At 47.6% G+C, this 12283-nt stretch overlaps 1 protein-coding gene across 2 annotated transcripts in view; it reads right to left on the reverse strand.

Moving 5' to 3' along the window:
* Positions 1-12283, reverse strand: part of SULT2B1 (sulfotransferase family 2B member 1) — a 33661-nt gene that overhangs the window by 11428 nt on the left and 9950 nt on the right. The window contains exon 2 of one of the 2 annotated variants that reach the window (XM_082437458.1): positions 2717-2856. The exons of the other annotated variant lie outside the window; for it this stretch is intronic. Coding sequence (XP_082293584.1) covers positions 2717-2856 — 140 coding nt within the window. The remainder of the gene's footprint in view (positions 1-2716; positions 2857-12283) is intronic. 2 annotated transcript variants of the gene reach the window in all.

The following is a 12283-nucleotide window of genomic DNA, read 5'->3' on the forward strand; positions in this document are numbered from 1 at the left end:
AGAATGATTTTTTTTAAAACTTGACAATATCAAGTGCTGACAAGGAAGCAGAGCATCTGGAACCCACCTGTGTTGCTGGAGAGAATGCAAGATGGTAAACCAGCTTGCTTGCCAAAAAGTGCAAGATGGTTTCCACTATGGAAACCAGTTTGGCAGTTTCTCATAAAGTTAAGCATACATAATTCCCATAAACTCAGCAATCCCACTTCTAAGTATTTACCCAAGATAAACGAAAACGTATTTCCATGCAGAGACTTGTACACAAAGCTTCCTAGCAGCTGTATTCATACTCATCCCAAACTGGAAAAAAACCCAAGTGTCCTTCAACAGATGAACAGATAAACCCACCGTGGTCCATCCAGCTGATGGAATACTCCTCAGCAATAAAAAAATACAACAACTTGGATGGATCTAAAATGCATTATGCTGAGTGAAAGAAGTCAGTCTCAAAAGCTACATAGGGTACGATTCCACGTATATGACATTTTGGAAAAGGCAAAACTATTGGGGCAGCAAACAGATCAATGGTTGCCCGGGGCTGGGTTGAGGAAGGAGCTGACCACAAAAGGGTGTGAAGGGTTTTTTTTGTTTGTTTTAGGTGGGTGATGGAACTATTCTATATCTTTTTTTTTGGTCATGCCACATGGCTTGCAGGATCCTAGTTCCCCCACCAGGGATTGAACCCAGGCCTCCTGAAGTGGAAGTGCCAAGTCCTAACCACTGGACCGCCAGGGAAGTCCCTGAACTGCTCTATATCTTGATTGTAGTGTATCTTGTATATGTCTCCCAAAACTCATAGAACTCCAAGAGAAATGAAAACACGTCCACAGACAGACTTGTGTATCAATGTTCCTACAGGCATTATTCATAAGAGTCAAAGAGTGAAAACAACCCAACTGATTGTTTATCAGCTGATAAATGAATAAGCAGAATATAGTATAACCATATCATGGAATATTATTCAGCCATAAAAAGGAATGCATCACTGACAACAACTTGGATGAACCTCAAAAACATTACTCTCGGGCTTCCCTGGTGGTGCAGTGGTTGAGAGTCTGCCTGCCAATGCACGGGACACGGGTTCTAGCCCTGGTTTGGGAGGATCCCACATGCCACAGAGCGGCTAGGCCCGTGAGCCACAATTGCTGAGCCTGCGCGTCTGGAGCCTGTGCTCCGCAACAAGAGAGGCCGCGATAGTGAGAGGCCCGCGCACCGCGATGAAGAGTGGCCCCCGCTCGCCGCAACTAGAGAAAGCCCTCGCACAGAAACGAAGACCCAACACAGTCATAAATAAGTAAATAAATAAATAAATAAGCTTTTTTTAAAAAAAAACATTCTCTAAGTGAAAGATACCAGACACAAAAGACCATGTATTGTATCATTCCATTTATCTGAAATGTCCAGAATGGGCAAATCCATACAGTGAGAAAGCAGATACCTAAGGCTTAGGGATGTGGATGTGGGGATTGGGAGGTGATGGCTAATGGGTACAGAGTTTCTTGTTAGGGGTGATGAAAATGTTCTAAAGTTGACTGTGGTGATGGTTGCACAACTTGGTGAATATACTACAGCCATAGATTTGTACACTTTCAAATGGGTGAATTGTATGGTATGTGAATTATTTTTTTTAATGTTACCAAAAAACAAAAAAACCCTCATCGAACTCTATGCTGGAAAAGGTGAATATAGTATTTTGAAAATTTTCAAAAATATTTTGAAAAAAAGTAAGAAGGCAGCTCCAACATTTTAGAGAAGAACCCCCCCACCCCCTGCCACCGGGCCTCTCCTGTCACTCCCTCCACCGCAGTCCCACTGACCTTCTCTTGCTTCCTCAAACTCACTGAGCCACCTCCCACCTCAGGGCCTTTGCACATGCTGTTCCTCTGTCTGGGATACCCTTTCCCACTCAAACCGCTCTGCAGATTCCAACTCTCTGCATGAACATCTCCCCAGGAAGCCTGCCCTTATCCCGAAGACCTTCTTATTACCTACACTCAATGCTCTCTTCACCTTTCCTTGGGGGCGGTGGGGGGGGAACCCACCCTAACCCTAATTAGATAGTAATATAGGCGACTGCATGTTTAAATGAAGCCTGTATCTCCCAACAAATGTCTCCTTTGTTCAGAGCTGTGTCTCCGCACGTGGTAGACAATCAGTAAGTAGCATTTCAGTAACCGAATGGAGAAAATTAAGATCTTTCTTTCCTTCCTTCCTTCCTTCCTTCCTTCCTGAAATGTTTATTGAATAAGTTCCAGGCACTGTTTTAGGTTCAAAGAACACAACCGCGATCAAGACAAACCGGAATATCTGCACTCACTGAGCCATGTTCTAGTGAGGAAACCAGAGACTAAATCAACAAATGAATATATGATATAGTGGCCGGCAGCGAAGAAAAATATGAGGGGCGTTAAGGGATAGAGAGGGACAGGATGGGGACGCTATTCTAGCCAGGGAGGTCCGGGAAGGCCTCCCAGGGGGTGTGAGAGCCAGCCTGGTTGGAAGGGAGGGAGCGAGGCACACAGGGATCTGGGGGAAGGGTGCCCCCTGGCGGAGGGACCGGCCAGTGCAAAGGCCAAGCTCACCTCGGTTCTGAACGGACCAAGGCGTCCCCTGTCCGCCCCACCCCCGCCCGCTTTCCTCTTCCATTCTCCTCAGTGTACCCGTCTCATCACCCACAACACTCTCCGTAGCACCCCTGCCCCGGCCCAGCGGGTACCTGACTTGGGGTAGGTGATGATGAAGATGTCGTCGTCCTGCACTTCCGAGTTCTCTGCGATACTGATGCTCTCAGGTGAGTAGATGCCGACGGGAAAGAGGATGCCTTTATACCTGAAGTATTCGCCTGACAAATTCTGGCTGTAGGAGGGTGGGGGAGAGACACCGTAAGGACCGGGGAGGAGGCGAGGACAGAGGTCACCCCTGGGAGAGTGGGGTCCAGGGGCCTGCTTTTTTTTTTTTTTTTTTTTAGGTCGGCTGCAGGCGGAATCTTAGTTCTCCGACCAGGGATCGATCCCGTGTCCCCTGCAGTGGAAGCGCGGAGTCTTAACCACTGGACCGCCAGGGAAGTCCCACGGGGCCTGCATTTGAGTGTCCTTCGAGGTCCCAGGAGCCTGCACAGGGGTCCAGCTTTACAGCTGAGGCCTCCAGGACAGACGGCGGCAGAAAGTGGCGGAGGGATCTCGGGGCAGGTGACGGAGGGCAAGCGAGGAGATGGGCGAGGTGCACCCCGCTCGCTGGTGGAACTCTGGCAAGGAATTTTCTCTGCGCCCTTTTCCTCATCTGCAAAGTGAGGATGATTTACTAACACCCCATAACAATCCTACGAGGTGACAATGATTAGTATCCCCATTTTCTGGATGAAGGAAGCGAGGCACAGAGAGGTTGAGTGACTTGCCCAAAGCCACACAGCTGGCGGGACAAGCAGCGCTTCACCTCTGCAAAGTGGGACTAAGCGCTTTCCACACGTTTACTCTTCACCCCAACCCTCCAGAAAGGCGCCACCCCCATTTTACAAACATAGGCCAAAGAGTCAGGTGTCCTGCCCATTCCTAAGCAGCCACAGAGCGGCAGGGCCACCTGCGAAAACCAGATGTGGAGTCCCTGGGAAGCTGGGGCAGTCTTAAGCTTCAAGCCCCTCACTCAAGCTGCTTTTCCCAAAACCCTGCAATGTGTTCACATAACCATACAAGGAAGTACAGTTTTCCAAAGTGAGGTGTTTTGAGAGCAATCCGTTTAATTCGATCACTCTTGCCTTTGCAGGCTCCCTCGAGGTCTCCTGACCCTGGCGTGGGTGAGCGATAGGTGTTTGGGGGACCTGGCTAAGCTAAAGCTGAGTTGGGGATACATTTCATTGGACTTTCCTGGGATATTTACAAGGTTTGCGGTCATGTCTGTGTATAGTTATGGGATGGCGAGCTGGCTGGGTGCAGGATTTGCTTCCGGGAGCACTTGCTGGGAGCAAGTAATGACAGGGAGGCTGGGGACACGGAAGTCGGATCACGCTATCACATGCCCGGGGGCGCTTGGAGCCAAAAGTATGGGGTGGAGGAGGAGACTCAAGGTTTGAAGCCAGAAGCTGGTGTATTATTTTTCTGGAATGTTTGGAGTGTTTGCCAGCTTTCAAAATGAAACAAGTCACTGTAATTTCTTTTCTCGTTCTAAACAAACATTTCATCTTCCTAATGTTGCAGTCACACGTACTGATTCTTTCTTTCTTTCTTTTGAAAAATTATTTATTTATTTTTTTGGCCTCGCCAGGTGGCTTGTGGGATCCTAGTTCCCAGACCAGGGATTGAACACGGGCCCCCTGCAGTGGAAGCGCAGAGTCCTAACCACTGGACCGCCAGGGAATTCCCCTGATTCTTTTTCTTAAGGGGAATCCCATCAAAACAGTATAAGCTTCAGGCCCCATGAAACACGGATCTGCCCATTCTTAGCCGTTACTCGGCGCTAATTTCCATTTGTGGTCCTTTCTGGTACACTTAGGACAATACATCGAACTGGGGGAAAAATTATGCGTGTAAGTGGGTTATACTGTCTGTGGATTTCATTTCAGGATAGTGAAGAGGATTTATAGATATTGTGAGGATTTATAAAGAGGGCTAGGGTCCGACCACACAGGTAAAACTCAGAAACAAAATGTTGAGCGAAGGATGAAGGACACAAGAGTGTCTAGATGATATGATTCGAATTAGGGGAAGTTGAAACACAGGGACAAATAACCTATGATGTTAGAAGGCAGGATGATGGTTATCCCTGGGAAGTGGGGGCAGATGGGGGCGGAGCTGGTTACAAGGCGTGCCCTCTTTGCAAAATTCCTTGGGCAATTGACTGAAGCTCTGTTCACAGCACTTGTGTTTTACTTTAATAAAACTTGCAATGCACATACGGTCACCTTACCTTTGATAAACGAGGCAAGAATATACAATGGAAAAAAGACAGCCTCTTCAATAAGTCGTGCTGGGAAAACTGGACAGCTACATGTAAAAGAATGAAATTAGAACACTCCCTAACACCATACACAAAAATAAACTCTAAATGGATTAAAGACCTAAATGTAAGGCCAGACACTATCAAACTCTTAGAGGAAAACATAGGCAGAACACTCTATGACATAAATCACAGCAAGATCCTTTTTGACCCACCTCCTAGAGAAATGGAAATAAAAACAAAAATAAACAAATGGGACCTAATGAAACTTAAAAGCTTTTGCACAACAAAGGAAACCATAAACAAGACGAAAAGACAGCCTTCAAAAAAAAAAAAAAAGAAAAAGAAAAGACAGCCTTCAGAATGGGAGAAAATATTTGCAAATGAAGCAACTGACGAAGGATTAATCTCCAAAATTTACAAGCAGCTCATGCAGCTCAATATCAAAAAAACAAACACCACAATCCAAAAATGGGCAGAAGACCTAAATACACATTTCTCCAAAGAAGATTTACAGATTGCCAACAAACACATGAAAGAATGCTCAACATCATTAATCATTAGAGAAATGCAAATCAAAACTACAATGAGGTATCATCTCACACCGGTCAGAATGGCCATCATCAAAAAATCTACAAACAATAAATGCTGGAGAGGGTGTGGAGAAAAGGGAACCCTCTTGCGCTGTTGGTAGGAATGTAAATTGATACAGCCACTATGGAGAACAGTATGCAGGTTCCTTAAAAAACTAAAAATAGAACTACCATATGACCCAGCAATCCCACTACTGGGCATATACCCTGAGAAAACCATAATTCAAAAAGAGTCATGTACCACAATGTTCATTGCAGCTCTATTTACAACAGCCAGGATATGGAAGCAACCTAAGTGTCCATCGACAGATGAATGGATAAAGAAGATGTGGCACATATATACAATGGAATATTACTCAGCCATAAAATGAAACGAAATTGAGTTATTTGTAGTGAGGTGGATGGACCTAGAGTCTGTCATACAGAATGAAGTAAGTCAGAAAGAGAAAAACAAATACCGTATGCTAACACATATATATGGAATCTAAAAAAAAAATGGTCATGAAGAACCTAGGAGCAGGACGGGAATAAAGACACAGACCTACTAGAGAATGGACTTGAGGACACAGGGAGGGGGAAGGGTAAGCTGTGACAAAGTGAGAGAGTGGCATGGGCATATATACACTACCAAATGTAAAATAGATAGATAGTGGGAAGCACAGGGAGATCGGCTTGGTGCTTTGTGACCACCTAGAGGGGTGGGATAGGGAGGGTAGAAGGGAGGGAGACGCAAGAGGGAAGAGATATGGGGATATATGTATATGTATAGCTGATTCACTTTGTTATAAAGCAGAAACTAACACACCACTGTAAAGCAATTATACTCCAGTAAAGATGTTAAAAAAAAAAACTTGCAATGAATGAATGAATGAATAAAACATTAAGGGGAAAAAAATACGCTTCCCACTAAAACAACTGTTTTTAATTAAAAGGAGGCAAGGGAAAAAACAATGGAGACGAGGTGCTGGGCCCAGTGAAGGTGAAACCCCAGCTGTCTTGCACAGGCCTTTTCTGTTAGTTTCTCCTCGTGCGCCCAGTTGACAGATGAGGAAACTGAGGCCCATTGAAGGTCTTGACTTACCCAGGGATCTCCCAGTGTCTTTCCTGAATGCCTCCACCAGCTTCAGAGATTTGACGGATGGGGAATTTCTCCAAGGCTTGGCACCAGGTTCAGGCTTGCAGGAGAAGGACAAAAGCTAGAGAATTGTTTCCTCTGCCTGGGGTCGAAGGAGGGCTCTGGGGAGCCCAGGTAAGGCTCAGCCCAGCCAGGGTTTCCAAAGGGCAGTGTCCCAAGGCGGGGCTGGGAGGTGGCTATGGAAGAAGCTGGCATGTGGGCTAGGGTCTATTGGAAAAGGCCCCCTTTCTTCCTGGCTGGGGGATGTTCCCGAGGGGACCAGGAAGGAAGGGCTGGTCACCTCAGAGGGGTGGTGGCAGGGGCTTTGCAGGCCCTGCTTCTAAGCTTCTAAGCTTCTAACCGAAGTAGGACAGATGTGAGAAAGAGTGTGGTTCTGGAGCTGGACATTGCAAGCTCAGAGTCTGGCTTTGGCACTCTCTAGCCGAGCTGAGGCCTGGGGCTTAATCTCTCTAGGCCTCAGTTTCCTCAACTGTAAAATAGGGATAGGAGAAGTAGCATGGTGTCTTGGTTAACGGCATAAACCCTGGAGCCAGAATACATGAGTCTGAATCCTACCTCTCTCCAGTCATGTGGCTGTGGGCAAGTCACTCATCCTCTCTGTGCTTCAGTCCTTTCATCCATAAAATGGGGATAATAAGTAAACATTACCTCATAGGATGGTCGTGAGCATGTAAAAAGTGCTTAGAACTGGGCCTGACATAGGAATATGCATTATATAAATGTTTCTTAATTTTTAAAAAATAGAGATAGTGGGAGGGTTTAATGCACCCATAGAAATAAAAATGATTAAAATAGAGCCTGGCTTGTGGTCTGCATTCGATAAATCCAGGCTAAAATTATTGTTATTATTATACTTAGTAATAGAGGCAACACCGGGCATCGTGTGAGCCCAGAGAAGGGGCTGCTTGGCACCGCCTTTGGCACACAGTAGGCCCTCAGCTTACTGTAATTACTTTATTGTTCAGTGATGTCATAGGTTGAGCGCAGGCAGCAGAATTAGTGATGTCACTAGTTGCCAGGCAGATTTAGGCCAGTGGGCGGGTCTGTGAGGCCATCAGTCACTAGGCAGATTAGCTGCTAAGTGCCTGGGTCTTGGCTCTGGAGGGTCACATGTGCTCCCTCTGTGCCCTGGGCAGCAGATCTCACCTCTTTGAGCCTCAGTTTCCTCTTGTGACACATGAAGATAACAGTAATCTCAACCTCAAGGTTTTAATCCTACCTAAAGATTAAAAGGGATAATATACATTAAGCCCCCCCGCTCCTAATAAATGCTCAGGACACTGAAGCTCCCTTTAGCGTACAGCGCTATTTTTGTCTTTGATCTCACCAACAGCTCCTTGAAGGAGAAATGTCCTCCCCAGCTTACCAGAGAGGAAAACGGAGTTGCCAACCAGGAAAAGATACTGTGCCCTTCAGGAGTCCCTGAAATAGTCACTGAATGCATACATGAATAAATATGAGAGTGTCCCGCCATCCCCCTCAGCACTTACAATCTCCAAATTGGTCGTCCAAGCCCCACCCCAGGAGGCCAGGGTGGAATCCACAGTTCTGGCACATGGTTGGCGCTCAACCAGTATTTGACTGAATGAATGAACGTGTGAATGAATGAATGTGTGGTTGAATGAATGTGCGAATGAATGAATGAATGAATGTGTGGTTGAAGGAATGTGTGAATAAATGAATGTGTGATGAATGAACGTTTGAATGAATAAATGGGCAAATGAATGAAGTGGGTTACCAGGAAAAAAGTTAAGGAAAGTCAAAGAGCACTTGTTACCTCCTTTCACCTGCCTCCGTGGTTCTCAGCCCTGGGCATTTTAGAATCCCCTCTGGCGACTTTAGAAACTTCCAAAGCCTGGCCTCATTCCAGGTGGACAGTGTCCAGACCTTACCATGCGCCCTCTGGGCCCAGAACAACTAGTTACGCAGTAAATGATTGAGCATCAGTGTTCAATAAATAATCGAAACATGACTGGGGGAGAGCTGGGATCTCCCTGCATGTTACGAGGCGACAGGTGAGAAAATGGAGGTTGAGGGAGGGGAAGCGATTTGGCCAAGGCCATGCAGCAAGCACCGAGCAGAGCTGAGATTTGAACCTCAGCCCCGTAGACAGTTCCGTTCCAGGCCCTCCTTCCCCACGTCCCCCCACTCCAGTCAAAGCCCCCCAATGCACCGAGCACTATTCCAGCCTCTGGCCTTGTATCAGCTGTTCCTCCCGCCAAGAAGCTGGAGAGGGGGGACCCCACCTGGATTCCTGCTTGGCTGAATCTTACTGTGTGTCCCCAAACAGGTGCTGTGCGTCTTCTCTCCCTACCTTGTAAATTAAATCTGGCCCTGGGGTGACCTTTCCTCTCCCTGGGCTCCAAGCCCATTCTTTTCCCATGCCAGGTCCAGGGCCTGGCATACAGCTATTGCTTGGTTGGAGCAGAGGAATGAAGATGATAATTGGGCTGGGGCAGAGACCAGCAGCAGGAGAACAGCGGACAGAGCTACAGCCCACGTGATGGGCAATGGGCCAAGGACGTACTTAGCCTCCTCGAAGGGGCCTGGCCTGCCCTGCCAGGGAGACCCCAGGACATGAAACTCTAAGAATGGCCCAACCTGGCGACCCTCCTTCCTCCCATCCCCCCGCCCCCCAGTCTACCAGGACTTAGCTTTTCTTCTCTGCCCCCACTACCCCTGTTCAGCTCAGGTCTCCTCCTCGCCCCCCTGGACCCTCAACGAAGCCTCCTCCCCAGTCTCTTGGCCTTCAGTTTCTCCTTCCTGTTCATCCCCCACGTGGCCCAGAGCTCAAGGCCCTCCGTAGCCTGGGGTGGGTGGGGGGGTCTGTCTGGATTGCCAATGTATCAAAACACGGAGGGCCTCCATCAATATTTATGAAGAAATACAAATAACACTCACAGTGCCCCCCTGGCCTCACTACATTATGTGCCTTAGTTTGTTTATTTCCTCAACAACCCTAGGAGGCCACCCGCTATAGTATGTCTATCCCCACGTTACAAATGAGGAAGTAGAAGCCCAGAGAGGCAAAGTCACTTGGCTAATATCACACAGTGGCAGAGGCAGAGCTGGGGTTTGAACCCAGGCAGTGTAGCCCCACAGTTTGCACCCCTAGTCACCCAGTGCCATGGGGTAGCGCCTCGCCAATCGTAATACAGTTGTCCTCAGGTGTGCTCATTCTGGGCAGGGGCTCTGGGGTCTTGGGGGTGGGGGGCGGTCAGGAAGACACAGGTTTGACCTCAGGCAGCGTACATGACCTCTCTAAGTCCCAGTGTCCACCTCCTTCCCCTTGGTCACAGGAATATTTAACTCCCAGGTGTATATTATAATGATTATCATTATATTGTATTATATTCTATATCGTATATCAATAGACCTCAATGAAATATCTTAAGATAAGCACAGATTTTAAAGCAGAGTTCTTCCTTCTCCTGGGAGTTCACCCAAGAGAAACAAAAACTCTTTTTCACACCAACATCTGTACTCGCATGTTTATAGCTGCCCTATTCATAATCGCCCAAAACTGGGAACAATGCAAACGTCCGTCAGCAGGTGAGTGGATAAACAGTGGTACATGTACACCACACGGTGCTACTCAGCAAGGACCAGAGGCAAACCTTTGATACTCACCACCGCACAGATGGGTCCCAAAGGCATTGGGCGGAGTGAAGGAAGACAGACTCAGGAGATGACCATCTGTACAATTCCATTTAATGACTGTGGTGGGTGAAATGATGACCCCCCCCCCCACAAAGATGTCCATGTCTCAGTCTCCAGAAACTGCAAATATGATCCACTGCACCATAAAAAGGATTTTGCTGCTGTGATTATGTGCAGGATTTTGAGATGGGGAGAGAATTCAGTGGGCCCTAAATGTCATCACAAGGGTCCTTGTAAAAGGGAGACAAGAGGGTTAGAATCAGAGAGAGAAGATATAATAATGGAAGCAGAGGTCAGAGAGGAGAGAGATCGGAAGAGGCTACGCAGCTGGCTTTGAAGAGAAAGAGGAAGGGGCCACGGGCCAAAGGATGCAGGCCCTCTAGGAGCTGGAAAAGGCACAGAAGGGAACGGGAGGAGTGCCACCCTGAGGACGCTTTTGATTTTAGCCCAGCAACACTGATTTCAGACTTCTGACCTCCAGAAATGCATGAGCACAAATCTGTATTGCATTAAGCCACTCAGTTTGTGGTCATTTGCCGCAGCAGCAATAGGAAACTAATATGTCATTTTTGACAAGAGACAAAAGTATATGGAAGGGGAATAGATCAGTAGCTGTGGGGATGAGGGGTGGGAGGGGAGGGGGCAGCTAGGGATGGGGGAGGGTGTGACTACAAAGGGCTGATGGTGCAGTTTTGTATTCTGATTGTGGTGATGGTTACACAAATCTATACATGTGTTAGAATTCATAAAGCTATACACACCCCCCTACACAAAAATCAATTTTACTGATTGATTTTTTAAAAAAAAAAAAAACCTCATTCGTATAAATGTCAATACTTAACACCCATTAACCACTATTATAACAAGACATCCCGTTGGCCGGCGTCCCTCTTGATTACCCAGGGTTGTGCAGAGAAGCAACACCTGCCTATATTACAGGCCTGCCTTTGATTTGCCGTGTAACCTGAGGTCACTCTCAAAACCTCTCTGGTTTCATTTGATGAACGAGCAGTGATGGGCGGGCAGGGACCAGGGACCTCTTTTCCAGGGACCTTCCAGTCTGATGTTCAAAGAGAGCTCACCATTCCAGGAGCTTTAGGCCATCTTGCCTGAGATGGGGCAAATTCATTCATTCCGCCCACAGATATTTATTGAGCCCCTACTATGTGCCAGGCCCTGGGGGATAGGAAAGTGAGTGTAACTGACAAAAAACACAACAAAACAAAAAACCAACAAAACAAAACAAAAAACCCTATTGCAGTTTATGTTTGAATGAACAATAAAATTAACACAGAATGTTTTAAATGTAGCGTATCGGATGGTGATGGAAAAAATGAAGCTGGTGGGGGCAGGGAGCATCTGGGGTTGGGAGGGTTTGCAATTTGAGATCGATGGAATCAGGGGAGGGCCCTCCGAGGAGGTGACATTTGAGCAGACCTGAAGGAGGTGAGGGAAGAGCTGTGTGTGTGTGTGTGTGTGTGTGTGTGTGTGTGTGTGTGTGAGATCCAGCCGCAAGAGGAGTATTTCCGCAGCCCCGCTGTCCTGCTGACTCACAGTGGGTGCCTGTGGTCAACTCGCCTGCCTTTCTCCGGAGAGCATTGCCAAGGCTCCTCGAGCCTGAGCTGGGTTCAGTGTGCCTTATTCCCAGGGCACCTTGTGCAGTGGCAGCCGCCCTCCTTTGCCTGAGCTGCTCTCGCCTGCAGGAGTGCCTTCCCTCACCTCCCGAAATTCCTCCGCCTGAAGCCCATCTGGGCAAGCGTCCCCATCTCCTCAAGCGTCCCCATCTCCTCTGGCCACCTCCGCCTCAGTGGAATGACTCACGCCTTGGCCAGAGCGCAGAGAAGCGGGCTCTTTCACTCTCCTGCTCTCATCTGCTGCGGCCGAGGAGACTGATTAGAATAACCTCTTTGGAAGATCACTTGGCAACATTTTAAGTTATACAGGCCACCTCCACTCAAGCAGAGGA

This window comes from Balaenoptera physalus (genome assembly GCF_965194825.1).
Source record: "Balaenoptera physalus genome assembly, chromosome: 19".
Lineage (NCBI taxonomy): Eukaryota > Metazoa > Chordata > Mammalia > Artiodactyla > Balaenopteridae > Balaenoptera > Balaenoptera physalus.